General features: G+C 36.6%; 1 protein-coding gene and 2 non-coding genes across 3 annotated transcripts; 2 read left to right on the forward strand and 1 right to left on the reverse strand.

Moving 5' to 3' along the window:
* Positions 1-8,901: 8,901 nt before the first annotated feature.
* Trnay-gua (transfer RNA tyrosine (anticodon GUA)) lies at positions 8,902-8,992 on the forward strand. Its single transcript is given in 2 exon segments — positions 8,902-8,938; positions 8,957-8,992. It is a non-coding gene; the product is annotated as a tRNA-Tyr (tRNA).
* Positions 8,993-9,468: 476 nt separating this feature from the next.
* Positions 9,469-9,554, forward strand: Trnay-gua (transfer RNA tyrosine (anticodon GUA)). Its single transcript is given in 2 exon segments — positions 9,469-9,505; positions 9,519-9,554. It is a non-coding gene; the product is annotated as a tRNA-Tyr (tRNA).
* A 2,045-nt stretch (positions 9,555-11,599) lies between these two features.
* On the reverse strand, positions 11,600-20,077 carry LOC128203739 (prohibitin-2-like). The gene is made up of 8 exons (XM_052905265.1): positions 19,885-20,077; positions 18,479-18,560; positions 16,752-16,831; positions 16,058-16,182; positions 14,393-14,578; positions 13,978-14,088; positions 12,801-12,875; positions 11,600-12,406 (listed from the first exon to the last, which is right to left on the reverse strand). The coding sequence occupies exons 1-8, from the start codon at positions 20,012-20,014 to the stop codon at positions 12,290-12,292; spliced, it is 906 nt and encodes a 301-aa protein (XP_052761225.1). The 5' UTR covers positions 20,015-20,077; the 3' UTR covers positions 11,600-12,289.
* Positions 20,078-20,404: the final 327 nt, after the last annotated feature.

The following is a 20,404-nucleotide window of genomic DNA, read 5'->3' on the forward strand; positions in this document are numbered from 1 at the left end:
GACTGTTATAAAGAAGTCAACCAATAATCAAAGACCAATTCACATTCTGCTCAGAAACTCTGAAATTGCTTTCATTATTATTTTTGTTAAATAGCTGTCATTGGAGGCATGTACATATTTATTCCCTGCAAGAGGTTCATCTGTTCCTGCTCCTTGACCTCGTTGTTGTACCTGAAATACAAACGTTACAAAAAATTATAGAATATTATAAAAAAAAAATAAACCAATAATTAATGACCAATTCACATCCTACACAGAAACTCTGAAATTGCTTTTATTGTTGTTTTTTTTATTCAATGAAGATATCTAAGAAGTTTTGTACAATTGAGACAAACTAAGACTATCACTGATGGTGATGAATGTACCCCTCACAGGCACTAACAAAGTACACTGCAATTTGACGCACACAAAAATCAAAGTCAATAACGTAGAATTTTTGTTTTCTGAAAGAACATAACATGCACCTTGCACAACTAATAACGATACTTATCACCTGTGTGATGTTTCAGTAAATTGTATCTATGGGTTCAGGAGATAAGGCGCACACAAGATTGCATATATGCAGACTCTTTGTATTTAGTAAAGTAACAAAATAAAAAGTCCAATAACACTACAGAATAATTTTTGCAAAAACTTAACATGCCCCATGCACAACTAGGGTTACAACTGATCCCTTGAGTAAAGATTCATTGAATTGTGTCAAAGGGATGAGGAGGTATAGTATGCCCAAGATTGTGTCTATATAGTTACAAAAACAACTCTGCAATTATATTTTTGCAAGAACCTTACAAAACCCATGCACAACAAGGGTTACTACTGATAACTTGTGTGAAGTTTCATTACATTGTGTTAAGTGGATGAGGAGATATAGTGCGCTCAAGATTTCGTGTACAGATGGACAGACAGAGAACCTGAAACCATTAAACCACCTTTTCAACTTTGATGTGCATGGGTACAATAATGATTCATGGAGCTTGATTTTCATTTTCATTACGTACCACTGCTGTAGTGTTGTTGTTTTTTTATTTAGCAAAGGCAGTTGTATCTCTGTCCTCTGCATGGCCTTTTGTGACTTGACAACAACCTGTCGGATGTTGTGGAAAGCCCTGAGGACAAGACGTCATCTAGTCCATACACGTCCCTTATGCTTCTGGTCGCCAGGAAAGATCCTCAACAGATGCTCACAAGTGGCCTCTGTGTATCTGTTGCAGTTTGGCCACTGCGCTGGGCTTCGATTGGGTCCTAGGAGAACTCTGAGGGAGTGGAAATGATAAAAACTGTGTAATTAAAATTGACAAGGAATAAGCTTTTATATTCATATATAAGTTTCAGTCATACAAGAAGAATCAACATATAACTAATGCAGAATATCTGCCATCACTTTTTTATTATAGATAAGAAGGATTTTACATCAGCACATTCATTTGCTTATAACAACCTTCTAAGATATCTCATGTAATGCCGGTCAAATAACAATCGGATTGGTGGTATTTAGGCACCCCATAAAAAGATCTGTGTTCCTACTAACTAAGTGATACTCTCCACCCCTGGAGCAACATGTTTCCGTCTTCCACCAAACTTCCCTGACCATTGCTTCTTTGTGTACCTCCTTGGAAAGTTGGTCCTTTTCTTTTCAAATCTTGACAACTGTTCCCACAGGTAGATGAGCTGCTGAACTTTGTTGTCACACAGATCCCTCTCATCCCGCAGCTCAACTAGGAATTTGGCATTGTTCAGCACTTTATCATACCCTGGTATATTGTCTGGTCCAAGGACCTGAAATACAGATATAGGTGAAATACAAATATTCATTATCAATTAGATTGCAAATAATCGTAGAGTTGAGACCAGAATCGACTTGACGGATGCATGTGAATTTGATAATTTACTAAGTATCTTAGCGACTTCGTGAGTGCAAGTGAATTTAAAGCTGGCAAACCATAATAAGTGTTTCGAGTTTTAATTGGTTTTGAATATTTACTGATTTGCTACAGATGAGCTAAAAATTATGGTAACAAAATATTTAGAACAAATACATCACTGCTCTGATCTGTAGTGTTTGAATCTTCCAAGGAGGGAGTCACATGGACATTGGAGGATGGTGTGTTGGTGTCCTCTGGTGGTTCAAAACCTCGACAGAAGAAATATGTTGTATTGAATCATCTTTTAATCACAAGCACCACAAAGACCAATGCATATATATGCCCAACAAACAGTGTAATTGTTCATGGAGAAGTGGTTAAGAGACCTTTTTTTTGGGGGGGGGGGGATAAAATGAAGAACAGAAATTACTGAAATACGATCAGTACCCCAGGAGCGCTGGTTCGGCGAATTAACTGTTGTTTGTAGTTAAAATACTGTTGAAAAATGGTGTCACCCCCCCCCCCCAAAAAAAAAAAAAAAAAAAAAAAAATCATGTTTACATATATTTGATTGAACAAATTACCTTCAACAGTGTCCATTGTCATTTGGCGGTATTCGGCCTCACTGGGTAGGTAAAGGATGGGCATTGGGGCCGTTTCTGGAGGAGGCCTTGGGGCAGTTTCCTCTGGAGGGGGTAGCAGGGCAGTTTCTTCCGGAGGTGTTACGAGTGGCATTTCCACAAACCCTTCATCCTCATGACTGTCTTCCTCCTGCTGATCCTCATCCTCCTCCAGCTGCTCTCTTGTCTTGGCTATACTCAGAAGTTCCTGGCCTGTTTGATCATACAGGTACTGGACTCCGACCAGCTCACCTATAGAAATACAAACTTAATAAGTATGAAGCTTACAATAATTATATGTTTACGATATATCACAAAATACTGCATGTATTATATATGCACCGCCAAACCTAAAATTGAAAGTGATTGTTCTCCCATGATCAGCTTTTACAGCATGTAGTCACTTGACAACAACTTGTCGGATGTTGTGGAAAGCCCTGAGGACAAGACGTCATCTAGTCCATACACGTCCCTAACGCTTCTGGTCGCCAGGAAAGATCCTCAACAGATGCTCACAAGTGGCCTCTGTGTATCTGTTGCAGTTTGGCCACTGCGCTGGACTTCGATTGGGTCCTAGGAGAACTCTGAGGGAGTGGAAATGATAAAAACTGTGCAATTAAAATTGACAAGGAATAAGTTATTATATTCATATATAAGTTTCAGTCATACAAGAAGAATGAACATATGACTAATGCAGAATATCTGCCATCACTTTTTATCATAGATAAGAAGGATTTTACATCAGCACATTCATTTGCTTATAACAACCTACTTAGATATCTCATGTAATGCCGGTCAAATAACAATAGGATTGGTGGTACTTAGGCCAAAATAAGATCTGTGTTTCTGCTTACGTATCAACGCCTTAGACTAAAATTAAAAATGTTAAAAAAAAACTCAATCCCTACCCTACCTAACGTTTTTAGACTGTTGTCCGAAACACACAATTATTATTTTAGCCTTTATTGACCACTAACTTTCCAATTTTCTTATAGGCTTACATCACAATATGTTCCTACTAACTTAGTGATACTCTCCACCCCTGGAGCAGCATGTTTCCGTCTTCGACGAAACTTCCCTGACCATTGCTTCTTTGTGTACCTCCTTGGAAAGTTGGCCTTTTTCTTTTCAAAACTTGGCAACTGTTCCCACAGGTAGATGAGCTGCTGAAACTTGTTGTCACAAAGAGCCCTCTCATCCCGCAGCTCAACTAGGAATTTGGCAAGGTGATCAAATGTCCAAAAAGAAAGTTAAATTTTACACTGTTTCTAAAATGTCCAAAAATATGTTCAATTTTGCACTGTTTTTAAAATTTCTAAAAAGAACATTATAATGTTCTTTCTGTCTGCAAGCTATCCTGCCACAATGGAGTAACGTGCATGTATGAGAATTGAAATAAAATTAAACATTTTTCTTCTTTAATTTCCTTCGTTCATTTGTTGTTGTGTGACATTCTTTTATTCTTCAAAGGTGATGGTTTCCGAATTTGTACAAAATATGTTAAACATGAAAGATTTATGGTTTTTAGATTTATTTTTCGGTTTTGTCCACATTTGCTGCATTTTATATATTCAGGAGTCTTGTAGGATCTTGTCCTTTTCTTTGAAGGTGTTTTTGTTGTTTGAGTTGTTGATGCTGGTAATTTTGGAAGGGTTGAGGGTGGTCCAGGAAGGATGAACAATTGCTGCTGCTCCATTATGACTGGATATCTGAGCATTGTGGTTTCTGGTGCTGGCATAATTGGTGGCAGTACTGGTTGAACGGAGACGGATGGCTTTGGGACATGGGTAGGCACTTTCCTCTTCCGATTCGCCCTCTTATGCGCCAGGCCAGCAGTACAGCAGGGTTTTGAAATGCAAACCTTGGTGCCTCACTGGAAGGCAGCACTACAGGTTTCTGACGGGCCTCAGGCAAGCCACTGGCTGTCATTGGAGGCTTTGGCATATCTTTTCCCTGCAATAGGATCTTATGCTCTTGCTCCTTTTCCTCCTTGTTGTACCTGAAATACAAACGTTACACAAAATTAGAGACTGTTATAAAGAAGTCAACCAATAATCAAAGACCAATTCACATTCTGCTCAGAAACTCTGAAATTGCTTTTATTATTATTTTTGTTAAATAGCTGTCATTGGAGGCATGTACATATTTATTCCCTGCAAGAGGTTCATCTGTTCCTGCTCCTTGACCTCGTTGTTGTACCTGAAATACAAACGTTACAAAAAATTATAGAATATTATAAAAAAAATAAACCAATAATTAATGACCAATTCACATCATACACAGAAACTCTGAAATTGCTTTTATTGTTGTTTTTTTTATTCAATGAAGATATCTAAGAAGTTTTGTACAATTGAGACAAACTAAGACTATCACTGATGGTGATGAATGTACCCCTCACAGGCACTAACAAAGTACACTGCAATTTGACGCACACAAAAATTAAAATCAATAACGTAGAATTTTTGTTTTCTGAAAGAACATAACATGCACCTTGCAACTAATAACGATACTTATCACCTGTGTGATGTTTCAGTAAATTGTATCTATGGGTTCAGGAGATAAGGCGCACACAAGATTGCATATATGCAGACTCTTTGTATTTAGTAAAGTAACAAAATAAAAAGTCCAATAACACTACAGAATATTTTTTGCAAAAACTTAACATGCCCCATGCACAACTAGGGTTACAACTGATCCCTTGAGTAAAGATTCATTGAATTGTGTCAAGGGGATGAGGAGGTATAGTATGCCCAAGATTGTGTCTATATAGTTACAAAAACAACTCTGCAATTATATTTTTGCAAGAACCTTACAAGACCCATGCACAACAAGGGTTACTACTGATAACTTGTGTGAAGTTTCATTACATTGTGTTAAGTGGATGAGGAGATATAGTGCGCTCAAGATTTCGTGTACAGATGGACAGACAGAGAACCTGAAACCATTAAACCACCTTTTCAACTTTGATGTGCATGGGTACAATAATGATTCATGGAGCTTGATTTTCATTTTCATTACGTACCACTGCTGTAGTGTTGTTGTTTTTTTATTTAGCAAAGGCAGTTGTATCTCTGTCCTCTGCATGGCCTTTTGTGACTTGACAACAACCTGTCGGATGTTGTGGAAAGCCCTGAGGACAAGACGTCATCTAGTCCATACACGTCCCTTATGCTTCTGGTCGCCAGGAAAGATCCTCAACAGATGCTCACAAGTGGCCTCTGTGTATCTGTTGCAGTTTGGCCACTGCGCTGGGCTTCGATTGGGTCCTAGGAGAACTCTGAGGGAGTGGAAATGATAAAAACTGTGTAATTAAAATTGACAAGGAATAAGCTTTTATATTCATATATAAGTTTCAGTCATACAAGAAGAATCAACATATAACTAATGCAGAATATCTGCCATCACTTTTTTATTATAGATAAGAAGGATTTTACATCAGCACATTCATTTGCTTATAACAACCTTCTTAGATATCTCATGTAATGCCGGTCAAATAACAATCGGATTGGTGGTATTTAGGCACCCCATAAAAAGATCTGTGTTCCTACTAACTAAGTGATACTCTCCACCCCTGGAGCAACATGTTTCCGTCTTCCACCAAACTTCCCTGACCATTGCTTCTTTGTGTACCTCCTTGGAAAGTTGGTCCTTTTCTTTTCAAATCTTGACAACTGTTCCCACAGGTAGATGAGCTGCTGAACTTTGTTGTCACACAGATCCCTCTCATCCCGCAGCTCAACTAGGAATTTGGCAAAGTTCAGCACTTTATCATACCCTGGTTTATTGTCTGGTCCAAGGACCTGAAATACAGATATAGGTGAAATACAAATATTCATTATCAATTAGATTGCAAATAATCGTAGAGTTGAGACCAGAATCGACTTGACGGATGCATGTGAATTTGATAATTTACTAAGTATCTTAGCGACTTCGTGAGTGCAAGTGAATTTAAAGCTGGCAAACCATAATAAGTGTTTCGAGTTTTAATTGGTTTTGAATATTTACTGATTTGCTACAGATGAGCTAAAAATTATGGTAACAAAATATTTAGAACAAATACATCACTGCTCTGATCTGTAGTGTTTGAATCTTCCAAGGAGGGAGTCACATGGACATTGGAGGATGGTGTGTTGGTGTCCTCTGGTGGTTCAAAACCTCGACAGAAGAAATATGTTGTATTGAATCATCTTTTAATCACAAGCACCACAAAGACCAATGCATATATATGCCCAACAAACAGTGTAATTGTTCATGGAGAAGTGGTTAAGAGACCTTTTTTTTGGGGGGGGGGGATAAAATGAAGAACAGAAATTACTGAAATACTGATCAGTACCCCAGGAGCGCTGGTTCGGCGAATTAACGGTTGTTTGTAGTTAAAATACAGTTGAAAAATGGTGTCACCCCCCCCCCCCCCAAAAAAAAAAAAAATAAATAAATAAAAAAGTCATGTTTACATATATATGATTGAACAAATTACCTTCAACAGTGTCCATTGTCATTTGGCGGTGTTCGGCCTCACTGGGTATGTGAAGGATGGGCATTGGGGCCGTTTCTGGAGGAGGCCTTGGGGCAGTTTCCTCTGGAGGGGGTAGCAGGGCAGTTTCTGCCGGAGGTGTTACGAGTGGCATTTCCACAAACCCTTCATCCTCATGACTGTCTTCCTCCTGCTGATCCTCATCCTCCTCCAGCTGCTCTCTTGTCTTGGCTATACTCAGAAGTTCCTGGCCTGTTTGATCATACAGGTACTGGACTCCGACCAGCTCACCTATAGAAATACAAACTTAATAAGTATGAAGCTTACAATAATTATATGTTTACGATATATCACAAAATACTGCATGTATTATATATGCACCGCCAAACCTAAAATTGAAAGTGATTGTTCTCTCTCTTTTTTCTCCCATGATCAGCTTTTACAGCATGTAGTACACAGAAGCATGGTAAAGCTAAACACTAATACTGTAACAGTGTCAAGGGAATTTAAAGTAACAAGGTTTCATACATAGATAGTACGGATCAAGCTGGATAAATGTCCATCCAATGGTTTGTGAAAAGTGGAACCAGTCGTACAAACCTGGGATAGATCCGTGCATGAAAACTACAGGCCAAGTTGGGAGTAATCCTAAAACAGATGTTTCACCAAAAATGCTGAGGCTGACTACCAACCAATACCAAGCTCACCCTGAACCTTTGATGAGCTAAAAGTGCACAAGGCTATTAACATCAATTTCACATTTTTATCTGTTTCAGTTTTTTTTTTTTTTTTTCATTTTGTTCAGTTTAACTACACACCGACACAGGTCATATGGGGACTTTGATTTTGAAGTCAGCAGAGGCCCCCATTAATTCAAAATGTTCTTTTTTATTGAAAATAACATTAGATTGGGTCATTGAATTCATTTACACATACCTGTATACTTCCAGCTCAGTTGGTAGAGCGGAGGACTGTTTTGGTTCAATACAACTGGCATTCTTAGGTAACTGGTTCAAATCCGGTTCGCGGGACATTTGATCTTTTGCGATTTTAACATTTTATAAATTCGTTTTAGTTCCATTATGTTGGAAATGTCTCAGAACTTGACGAATGTACCTTGTTAACTCAATGATACGGCCGGACACGCTTTCCATTCAATACGTGGCGGTGAAATAAAAAGCTAAATCTTTAGTTTAAACTTATTTATTTTACAACGACTGTGAAACAAGTTATTGTGTGGTCTTGTGTTGTGGGGGAAACCGGAGTACCCGGAGGAAACCCACTTGTCCGGCTTGGTGACCACAAACCAAACTCACATGCGCCCAGGCCGGGAATCGAACCCGGGTCGCCTAGGTGAAAAGCGAGTGCGCCAACCACTGCTAACCGGACAACCTTAATCTTTTAAGCTACCTGCATCTCTATAGAGCCATGGAGTAGATGGCCGAAGACGTAACAGTAGCGCCCTTTAATGGCGCTCGACATTAGCTGGTAGAACTGGGTAATTCGAGGTTCTCAAAATTGGTTGATCTCGGGAAAGTGGTATCCCGGGTATCTTTGCTATACATCTGGTACATTAAAGAACCAAGAGGTCTTTTCAAAACCAGCTACATGTAGGCTGTCGCACCGGGTTAACCTCGTACCTCACTGTGCAGCTAATGGCCAGTTGTCGGAGGCTGAATGTCTGATGAAGTAATAGACTGGGTGATACGACAATGACAATGTATTAATATTAGGGATGCAAACGAATGGCAAAATTGATATTTTAATTTACTAATGAGAGGATTATAAAAACTGTATTTTGTCAATTAATATTAATTTAATATTTATTGACGAAATATAGTTTTTATAATCCCTTCCTTAATAAATTGAATGGATGAATATTAATTCAACGACTTAACAATCAACGACATTGGCACATTTTATACTATCTATAAAACCAGCAGCTCCCGCGATAGCTCAGTTGGTAGATCGGAGGACTGTAGTGGTACAATACAACTGTCATCCTTAGGTCACTGGTTCAAATCCGGTTCGCAGGACATATCCTTTCCGTGGTCTGTTTTCTTATGTGTGTTTTAACAATTCATAATTTCATTTTTGTTCCATTTAACATTGGATACATCCAAGAACAAGTCTTTTTAAAAAACGCAAAAGTATTGCGACTTTGAAAAACAGTCACTTCTCCATTTTACATCGGGCTCTTTAAAGAACCAAGATCTTTTCATAAAAAAAGTTAAGGTGTCGCACCCGGTTTTCCTTAAAGTATCTCACCAAGTTTCTTCAACTCTGCTTATATCTAGACGCGACTTTGAAAATCAGTCACTCCTCCCTCATCTTACTTACGGCTTTTAGAAACTTAAGTCATGATTCAGTTATTGGGTGCGGGCAGACCTAAGTACGCTCTATGAAAAAAAGAACCTCACTGTGCCGGACCTGACTTTGTTAGAGATTGTCACAGTATACATTTTATTATAAAACCTTATGTTATTTTTTATTGACGATATGTATTTCAGCTCCCGCGATAGCTCAGTTGGTAGAGCGGAGGACTGTAGTGGTTCAACTGACATCCTTAGGTCACTGGTTCAAATCCGGTTCGCGGGACATTCGTTTTAATATTTATTTTCTTAAATTCCTTTACTACCTAAATTTATGGGGGTTTTTTACTGAAATAATTAAACCGCCGTTTAAAATGTTAATGTCACTTGTCGGAGGATGACCACAGTAACACATTTGAGTATACATACATGCATGTGCTATAACTAGTATTTAGTTAGTTGACCGGTTGAGTGTGTTAAATTAAACGATGTATTACTCCCGCGATAGCTCAAGTTGGAAGAGCGGAGGACTGTAGTGGTTTAAACAAACTGGCATCCTTAGGTCTCTGGTTCACGGGACATCTGTTTTTTTTCTTCAATTTGTTCGAAGCAGTGACATTAAAAGGCTAAACCACAAACTAAAGAAAACATTACAAAAATCCGGTCAATTGAATAAAAGACGTATCATAAGATTAGGTCTTCTACGGCACTTTTGTTGTCGCTAACTTCAATGTTTTTATGGTTAGCCTTTTAAAGCTGCAATCTCACAGATAGAGTGTTGCCATTATTTTAGTGCGTTTTTCTCTCTCAGAATCAGCTGATCATTATCAATTCAGTCAAATAAGATAACTCGCAACAGAACACCTCTAAATAGTTTTGGAAACTACCGCAACTTTCATTTTGTTTAAAAGCGTTAGTAACGCTATTAGCCATAAAATATCAATTTTCGAACCTTGATATGAAAAACTTCGGTCTTTTGACTCGCTGGTTTACGCAAAACAAAAATTCCAAAACGGCCAATCTGTGAGAGTGTAGCTTCAATGTCACATCCAGTCCTTGGAGCTAGAGAAGTTATAATTCAACGACCTTGGCCCTAAGGCTTAAATTTCTTCTTAAAGCTGCACTCTCACAGATTGAACGTTTAGACTTTTTTTTTGTCTTTGAACGAGCCAATTTTTGCGAAAATCCATGGAAACCAGTAATATAAGACTGCTGACAAAAAATAAGATTGTAGATTTTTATATATAAGTTCCAAAATTGATATTTTATGCATTTTTCTGACACCGTTAGTAACAGCTTAAGGCTTAAAACATTAATTTTCAAACAGAAATAGGACAATCTACGATCTGATTTTTTGTCAGCAGTCTTATATCATTGGTTTGCAGATATTTACGCAAAAATTTTCTCTTTCCAAGACAAAAAATTAAAAAGTTGTAAAAATGGTATTTCTGTGAGAGGCAGCTTTAAATTGATAAGCACACACGAAAAATGCATGCATTTATTCAGAACAGGGCGATTGTCAGAATAACAGTTCAACCTCGTGGAGAATATGGTGACATCTAATTGTGAAAAAAACTTTGCAGGTCAATTGCAACTTTCCCCTGGCGTCTTGGTCTTAGAACAAACATTGTTTAGTTATTGTTTTAGCAGACAAAGTTTACATAAAACTGTTGGCCGTGACCGTTGACTCCAGAAACAATAGGGATCGTCTTCTGGTCAAGGGCAACATACCACTTAAGTTTGATGGTCCTAGGTCAAACCATTCTCCAGTCATTGTGAAGACAAGGTTATCATGAGACCGTGAGCTTATTTACCCCAATATCATTAGGAGTCATCTACTGGGTTAGAGCAACATACCACTGAAGTTGAATGATCCTATATGGAGGTGAAACCGTTTAGAGTTATTGTGCCATTTTTTAGCAGATACAGCACAAATACTATATGCCACCCTTCATGCTTAATACTACACTTAAAATAAAGGCAATAATAGTACTTCTTTTCCAAGGAATTGAACTTATATTACAGTAAAAATGAAAGTAGAAAATCCCTGTCAAACTCCATTATCTCAATGTTCTGGTTATGTTGAACTTATGTGTTGGGTTAAACATGCTTGTATTTCAGTTTAATATATCAAATGATGCAATACCTTAAAAGTATTTCCCCGAAGAGAGTTTTGACTGTTATTACAGTTACAAGTATTCAGATATTTTTTTTATACAACATCTATATAGAATTCTTAATATCATGTATATATGAGCCCTTTTTAATGTCATACATGTGTTTTATCATTTGTTAACATGTCTTAAGAGAACAGCTTAACAACAAAGTAACTTGATTTACCAAATATCATTTACTATTTCAGTAATATACAAAACGCATCAAAAAACACATTTATACAGTGGAGACCTGTTGTTGTTCTTCTTTTTTATACAAAATAAGGTATTAAAGTATCACCAGCTAACTAACTTGCTAGAACTGATTCAAAGCACATCCAGTGGCAACTGTGTCAAGATAGCAAAAATTCACATGATTAATCTTAATATACATGTAACTTGGAAACAGGGGTGCGTTTCAATAAAGATTTTTATCGTAAATTGAAATTATCTTAGTGTCATAGTTTCATTATTTTATTACATATTTGAGTGAATTGAACTCGAGTCAGCATTGAAAATGAACACCAAATTGAGTAAGTAAAAATAATTGATGTACATGTATTGTTAATCTTTATACAGGTTTAAGAGAATTGAAGTTACGACTAAAATCCTTTATTGAAACAGCCCCCAGAACTTTAGCAAAGATCTTATCACATGATTAGAACCACTGTGATAAAAAACAACCAAATTATTCAGAATGCACCGAATATGACAATTCTAAATCTAGTACAAGTATCATTACAGCCACATGTAGCTTAACGATTAGATCCTAATTTCAGTGAATGGGCCACATAAACATTTTCTCAATACAATGCTTTATATGCATGAAGCACACAGTGGAAAAATCATCTCCCCTTCTACAAAATGTTTATCTTCTCTTGTTGACTGCTGCTAACCGTTCACTAGATCTGTCAAATTCTTCATCTTGTATATTCAACATCAGGGTTCCAGCATTCAGGTAGATCCTGTTGTTGGATTGGGCAAGCTGCAATTACAAAAGTAACCATTAATCAAGGGCCATAATTTGTATTTTAGATAATACGGAGTTATGTATTCTAGGTGTATGATGGCCGTCAACAATAGTGTGAAATATGAAGACAACTGATTGAATGGTAGAGATATAAGTGTTAATCTCATCTTCACTTAAAACTTTTCTCTACCTGTAAGTTTGAAAGTCAAGTATATTTAGGAATAACATTTAAGTTATGTATCATACCTGTCCGATCATCCTGAACAATTGTCCAAAGTATGAAGTGAATTGAATAAAGGATATTTGTGTTATAAGTGGAAATGCCAATTAGCCTAAATCTTCAACCAGGAACTGACACTGGGCTGTGTATTAAAGCCCTTCCTAATCTATGAATAAACAGAAATCTTACTGTTCTAGCGATGTTCTGTGCGGCTCTGATTTTCCTCAACTTCAGGTATCCAGGGTTTGTGCTCATGGCATTGCCTATGTAATTTAAGTCAAGGAAGAAACACACATACTGCGGAAATACAATAACACAACCAGCAGCTCTGAGATATCATTTTTGTATGAAACTGAATTATAGAATTATAAAATAACTGATGTATAAATCACAATCCAATCATACTTAACATATATCATGAACATCGAGTTGTTAGTTACACTGCCAGAAACAATGATATATCTCTGACACCAGTTACCCTTTGTCTTTCCGAGATTATTCTACACTCGCCAAGTTTTTACCATTAACTATAATTAGTAATGGATAAATGTTCCCTAAAAAATATCCCTTCTGATGCCATTTTTTTATTTGATTTTTTTCATGAATAGCATGTTTGCATTGTTTCATACACAAAAATATTCAGTTTGGTTCTAGAAAAGTATATTGACAATGTCAATGTCATCTTTCTTAAAATTGAATAAATCTAGAACATCGTGACAAAGCTTAAATGCTAGCTATTTTCAGTTTTCAGAACATGTCTGATTATCATGTTTACTTATCTGTTTATATGGTAAACATATTAATTTGTAATTGGCTAGAAATTTGGATTGACTGCCATTCTCTGGTGTATGGAAATTATCCACATGCTTGCTCTAAGCTAATACGATTATGTTTTTTAGTAGGTATCGAACTTCCAAGTTATGTGCTTTGATAAACAAATGCATTTGACTATAGGGCAACATGTGTACCAAGTTTCATTTAAACACCTTGAACAGTTCTTGTGTTAAAATCAAGATTTAAATTTTATGTCTTTCCGTATTTTGTAGAAATCAGTTTAAGAAGGCCTAGAATTTCCTTATCCGAGTTGAGCGGGTTGGTCTCAAAAATGCTAGGTACTTGTTTCTTTTTTGTTTGTTTTAAAGTCCAGTCAATGGACAGAAAATTTATGAATGCCTACCATGACAAATTGGTATAGTTTTTTTAATGCTAAATACTTAATGAAATGGAATTGTAATAAACATAAAGAGTCAAAAACAATTAAAAATCGAAAAATCTGATAAAAAAACAAGGGGTTTGCCAGGTAGGGTTTGGTTGCCCTAAACACAGGTATTTTATAAGGCCAAAGGCCGTACTGCACAATCAAGGATATAAGTTTGGCAGAAGTAGCCTCTCCAGATGCCTGTACAATTTTCTGTTGTTTCTCCTGAATGGCTTGATCAACGTAGAACGTCGCTCGCTGGGCGTCCTGCTGGGCTACCTAATGGACAAAGGAGATACATTTGTTATTATTAGTCAGAGTAATAGGCCTTGTTTGAGTAATTTAATGGCAATGTACTTTAGGTACCCAGTTTCATTTGAATATCTTGTAACAGTTCTTGAATTACGGCAAAGGTCAAAGATTTTGCACTTAGAGGACTACAACACAATACCTTTGACATACCTCAAACTGTTTTCTTCGAAATTACGCCTTACATACAAGTCTTTGCCAACTGACAACAACACCAAGGTTATGATAAAATTTTGACATCATTTTTCAGACAAGCTTATACTGAGTGACGTACCTGTTTCGACTCCACAGCCATAGCATATTGCTTGCTGAAGGTGAGGTCAGTAATTGACACGTCGTCTAGGATGATGTGGAAATCTCTGGCCCGCTCGACGAGATCATTACGGATCATCAGGGACACCTGTTGTCTCATTGTGATCAGCTGTGATGCGTTGAACTTTGCTACTACGCTTTTCAATACCTGAAGAAAGGTTTAAAATGTGGAGATTTTCAGTAAGAGAAGAGATATTGTCACAATTTTCCCATGTTGAAAAACCACCATGCAGATCTTATTCAAAGTCAAAAATTTACCGAACTCACAAATTCAAAACCAGAGGCTGTTTTCAATAACCACCTTTGATCTAACTTAATTTTTGAGAGTACAGTCGAGTCCCTTTGGCTAGAACTCGCTTGGCTAGAGTTCCTGGTAGGCTAAAACTTGATGTAAAGGACTGATTTCTATATACTAGGGATGGCAATGAGTACTCGAGTATTTGATCATCATCCGAGTACCCGAGTATCAAATCACTACTCGAGTACTCGAAAAAAATAAATAAAATAAATTCACCAAATTCACAATTAACAGACGTAAGTATCAGATCTTTCGTGTTTCCAAGTCAACAATTTACGGCCTCTCTAATCCCCGCTGTGTACACAATTGACCCTAATAAATTATTTGACAGTTGTTGTGAGAGTTGCAAAGTGTCAACAAAGGGCCCTAATTTGCAAATAGCACTGATGTCAATTAGCGAAGTTTAGATAGTGGTAAATCTCCTATCGCAATTGTATTGTTTACCAATTAGTGTGTTTTCAACAATGGACGTTGACGAGCGAATTAGTAACGACCATTACTTGCAATGATTCCTGAATGGGCATATTTTTTGCAAGGATTATCACAATTGATTGGTGGATATCTTAATCATGGAAAAATGAACATTAATTCATTTTAAAAAGTATCGTAGAGTAAACAACTAAACAATTTTCGTTTATTGAAATTCTGAATGGTGTTCATCATTGAGTGTAGTCTCAATCATCTCGACGCTCGAATATGATCAGAGATTTACTTTCTATTATAAATAATGTAGTACATACATACGTATAAAATGAAATGAAAACAACAAATTAAAAGCATGAAGCAAGCTTTGTTTTCTTTTTATTGATTTCTTTGTTAAGGTACATAATGACAGTCTTATTTAAAGATGAAATGACCAATATTACGGTCAACGCTACATGTATACACGAACTTGTCTTTCCCAAAACAAATTCTAGTTATCCGAGTAATCGAGTACCCGAGTACTCGATCGGAAGATAGTCTGAGTACTCGAGTATCAATTTTACTACTTGTTGCCATCCCTTCTATATACTGAAGGTAAAAAATCCCACTTGGTTTGAATTTTTCTCGAAGTATTTTCGCTGGTCCCTAGGAGTTCGAGCCAATGGGTTTCGATTGTAGAATCCAAGTGTTATGATTGGAAATGTAAAAATAACTGGATAATAGACTTCATGAAATCTATGAGGCATATCAGGTATATAAGTATTTAAAGTACAAGGTAAGTGTTAAGAAAAAAACTTTCCCTAACATTTTTTTTCCTTAAGAAATATGTGAACAAAAGTCACATTCTAGCGGATTTCAAAAGGCATTACTGCTCACTCCCCAGATAAGGGCCTTAAAAACACCAACCTCATTACAAATAGAAGGCAGCACACGCTCATCATAGTCAAGCCCAAGTTCCTGGTACATCTCGGGCAGAAGGCGTTCATCAGGCCTTGCCAAAACTCTCAGAGACAGGTTAACCATCTGCAAATCTGGAATTCAGAAATAAAGTAAAATGTTTAATAAAAAAATAGAAAGGGCTATTAAGATCAAAAAGTAGGGATAGTAGGGCTCTTTACTTACCTTTTTGGATGCAAATAAATGACTACTAAACCTATCCATAAATTGTGATGATCATGTATCTTTGATTTAAATAGAAACCAGTGCTTCAAGAGGGATTCAGCCACATTGAACCTGGAATTGGTGTCTCTGACTTGTCAACATGCACCACTCATTCTCATCATTGAACCCCTCTTTCAGCACTGGAGACCTCTTATTAAAATCAAGATTTGAATTATTTCAAACATTGCATTTAGTTAAAATTAGAAGAAGAGGGGCCCGATTGAAAGCCTATAACAGTCAGCTATAATCTTTATTGATTGGTCAATATTTAAACCAATGATTACTGATGACCAATCCAATTGCTTTAATGTGTAAACTAGCCAAAACGTAACCTGTGGATATTAAATCCAGTTTATACAGTTTGCTGCAGGAGTTTACACATTCTATGCATGCCTGATACAATAGATTATAAACAAATTATTTGAGATTTCAGCTTTACCTTTACTTCCAGAAACGGAGCTCAACTTTCTTGGTTTTGAACGAATGTCATATATGATGGGCCACTGGAACCAGGGAACCCTGAAATATTTTTTTTACCTCATATACACCACACCTAAGTAAAAACTTAGAGATCTTTTCAAGCTGTAATAGTTTACAATTAAGATGCTGTCAGGGCATGCTTATAACAGTCATCAAGGTAAGACTTGCGGACCAACACGCCCAAATTATTATAATTCTACAGTTTTACAAATTATAGCTAGACCGACCATATAATATTCAAATTGTGAACGAACACGTTGAGTTTGAAGGCTTGTGTCAATTTCAACCACTGTTTAATATGTTACTCATGTTTTATGAATTGAACACTTCAAGCAAACCACCTCAGTAAGATATTCTCACTCTCCCTTAGGAACCCAAATAATTAGCACCAAATGTTGTGCAAGGGATTTTGGCTACCTCTAAATGTTGCATTCAGGTGTAATTCATGCTCATTTTTTTCATTTGCCTTTATAAGGAATGTGAAAATAACAAGAGCCGTCGTAAGACAGCGCGCTCGACTATGCCGCTTTGCCTTAGAATACAATAAGGATGTAATAATACCAAGTTTAGACCATCTTTATGTCAAACCTAACTAAAATTATTCGATACATAAGGTGACTTTGATGCTGCTCTCCCACCAGCCCGCCCAAACAATGACGCAAGTCATTCAAATAACTTGATATTCCATTATGAAAATGTGGTTTAGAATATACAAATATGCCTTTCAAAGGAAATTAAAAAAAAAAAAAAAAAAAAAAAAACTCAAGGGCCATAATTTGTATTTAGGCTTAAAACGGAGTTATGTTTCTTGTTGTAAGTTGGTTGCAAATAATTTTGAATTTAATTTAGTGCATTTAATGAACGGTATAGTTTTTTTTATTAAAATCCCAACTTGCCCTTAACTTTTACTTGCCTAAACCTTTAACCCAAGTCAATCAGGGGCCATAACTTGTATTAAGGATATGGAGTTATGTAACCTCATTGGGTGATGGTCCTGAACAAATGTGTGAAGTATTAAGTCAATTGAATGAAGGGTATAGAAGTTATTAAACCATATCCCAACCTGCCCTAAAACTTTAACCTAAGTTCCATAGTCAATCAGGGGCCATAATTTGTATAAAAGATAATATGGAGTTATCTAACCTCATTATGTGATGGCTCTGAACATCTGTGTGAAGTATTAAGTCAATTGAATGAATGATATTGGAGTTTTAAGTGAAAATCCCAACTTGCCCTAAAACTTTAACCTAAGTCAATCAGGGGCCATAACTTGTATTTAGGATAATATGGAGTTATGTAACCTCATTGTGTGATGGTCCTGAACAACTGTGTGAAGTATTAAGACAATTGAACAAAGGATATAGAAGTTATTAATAAATATTCCAACTTGCCCTAAAACTTTAACCTAAGTTCCATAGTCAATCAGGGGCCATAAACTGTGTAAAGAATAATATGGAGTTATCTAACCTCATCATGTGATGGCCCTGAACAACTGTGTGAAGTATTAAGTCAATTGAATGTAGGGTACTGGACTTATAAGTGAAAATCCCAACTTGCCCTAAAACTTTAACCGGACGCCGACACCGACGCTGGGGCGAGTAGTATAGCCCACCTATTCTTTGAATAGTCGAGCTAAAAAGGAATTTCAAAGCAAAGGTAGAAAGAAAAAAAGAAAGTCAGAAGTACCTGAAGTGTAATCCTTCTCTGTAGATATCCTTCTGTACTCCACCAATTCTGCTGAATATAATTGCTCTGTGACCACCATCCACTGAAAAACAATATATGTTCAGTTCTTACTACAGTGATCGAAATAAACACGTAAGGCAGCAAAAATCAGTCTTAGGTAAAGCAGTTCTGAATAACTATGTGACATATCCAAATATCCTTTATACACAAACACTCTTAAATATGTTAAATATATTGGAAAAGTTATTTTCACTTCTTTGACTTTTTAAATAACTATTATCAATGTGAACCATCTACTTTGCAAGACAGGTTATTGGGAAATGATATGTGAAACAAAATAGAATATGTCAGAAAATAGCTCATTGAGCTAATGATTCTTGTTATAAAAATCATATACCGGACTTTAAATAAAGATTATTTTATATTGTACCATATTGTACCAAGCTGACGAATATTCAAAAGCTGAAATATATCATATCAAAATTTGCAATGTCATGGACAGACATCGCAAAAACTGGTCCTGACCGGTAAATTCTCACTTTGTCCGACTAAATTTGTGATGGGGACGGTCCGTCTGACTGACAGTTTTCAAGGCTAGATGTAAAAGATAACAAAGATTTAATCTTTATCAATAATCTGGTTAATATCTTAATATGTTTTTATTTCTTGTAAATGTAAAATTACCAACAAAGGCTATAAAAAAAGGAAGTGTGATGGGCAATTATTTTTTCTGACTGGTAAAATATCAGAGGCCGTCGGTCCGAATGACAAGACTTTTTTAAACTTGATATCTGCATGCAGCAAAGAAGATAGATATAGTCAATTGTAACCACAGCCCCCAGGGTGCAGGGGCATTTGGCGAGGATTTTACCAGCAGTTTGTTCATACTAGCAGGGCGGGGATTTTACCTGGGATTGGCTGGACCGAAAGTCAAAGTCCCCGCCATTCCCCACACCTGGGGGGCAGTGGTTATAATTGACTGGTGCATTAGAACAAAACTATGCGGAATAATAATTTATATTCTGTAATAATTTTTGAAATAATAAAAACTGCTGTGTCTGCCAGGTGCCACACATCATTTGGAATTTGGAGAAATAAAAAAAGCATGCCAAAAAAGGAAAAATAAAGGCAAACACAAACTTCATGACAATAATAACTCATATTGTGTTTTACATAATCATAATTTCTAAATTTGCCATTTCTGTCAAATTCTGATGCAATTTCTCTGACTATTGACAGCATGTATTATTTATTGAATTCGCACGCAACAAGGTTTTTGTCAAATCAATAATAAAAACTTAAAGAGCAACTAACAAAATAAATTCCCCTCGACACCTTATCATTCATCGATGAATACATCAAAAGAGCATCTTTGACCTCTGCAGCAATTTGACAGTTCCACAAACCTGTATAAAATGACTTTGACATCGCATAACCAACGCCGGCAATCACTGCAAGAGCGGTTCCACCAAGACCGGCACCTCGACCTGTCTTTTTCATTCGTTCTGCGAAGTCTTTAACGTTTTTGGGGTCCATGTTTACGTAATTTGTAACTGAATTTGACCGGCGACTAAATCCAAGATGGCGACCACGTGTTGATCTGGGTCAGATAGACGAATGGAGTAAACACCTACCCCACTGTACTGTAATAGGCTAAATATCACTATTATTTTATTTCCATCATCCAATTTTTTCATAAGGACTTATTAAACAGGCCCATTTTGTCTATGCCATTATATGCCATTATATGGTTTATAGGTCCGTGATGATATTTATATTTTTAATCTCTTTTAAGTAATGTTAGCTGATAGTTAGCTAAGCTGGTAGAGCAACAAAAAATATACTCTGCCTATGAAATTTGATAACAAGATGAGGGAGGTTGAGGTTGATTCCAAATGCATGTTTGGAGGCGGACTAAAAAATGTA

Source organism: Mya arenaria, chromosome 9 (assembly GCF_026914265.1).
Source record: "Mya arenaria isolate MELC-2E11 chromosome 9, ASM2691426v1".
Taxonomy (NCBI): Eukaryota; Metazoa; Mollusca; class Bivalvia; order Myida; family Myidae; genus Mya; species Mya arenaria.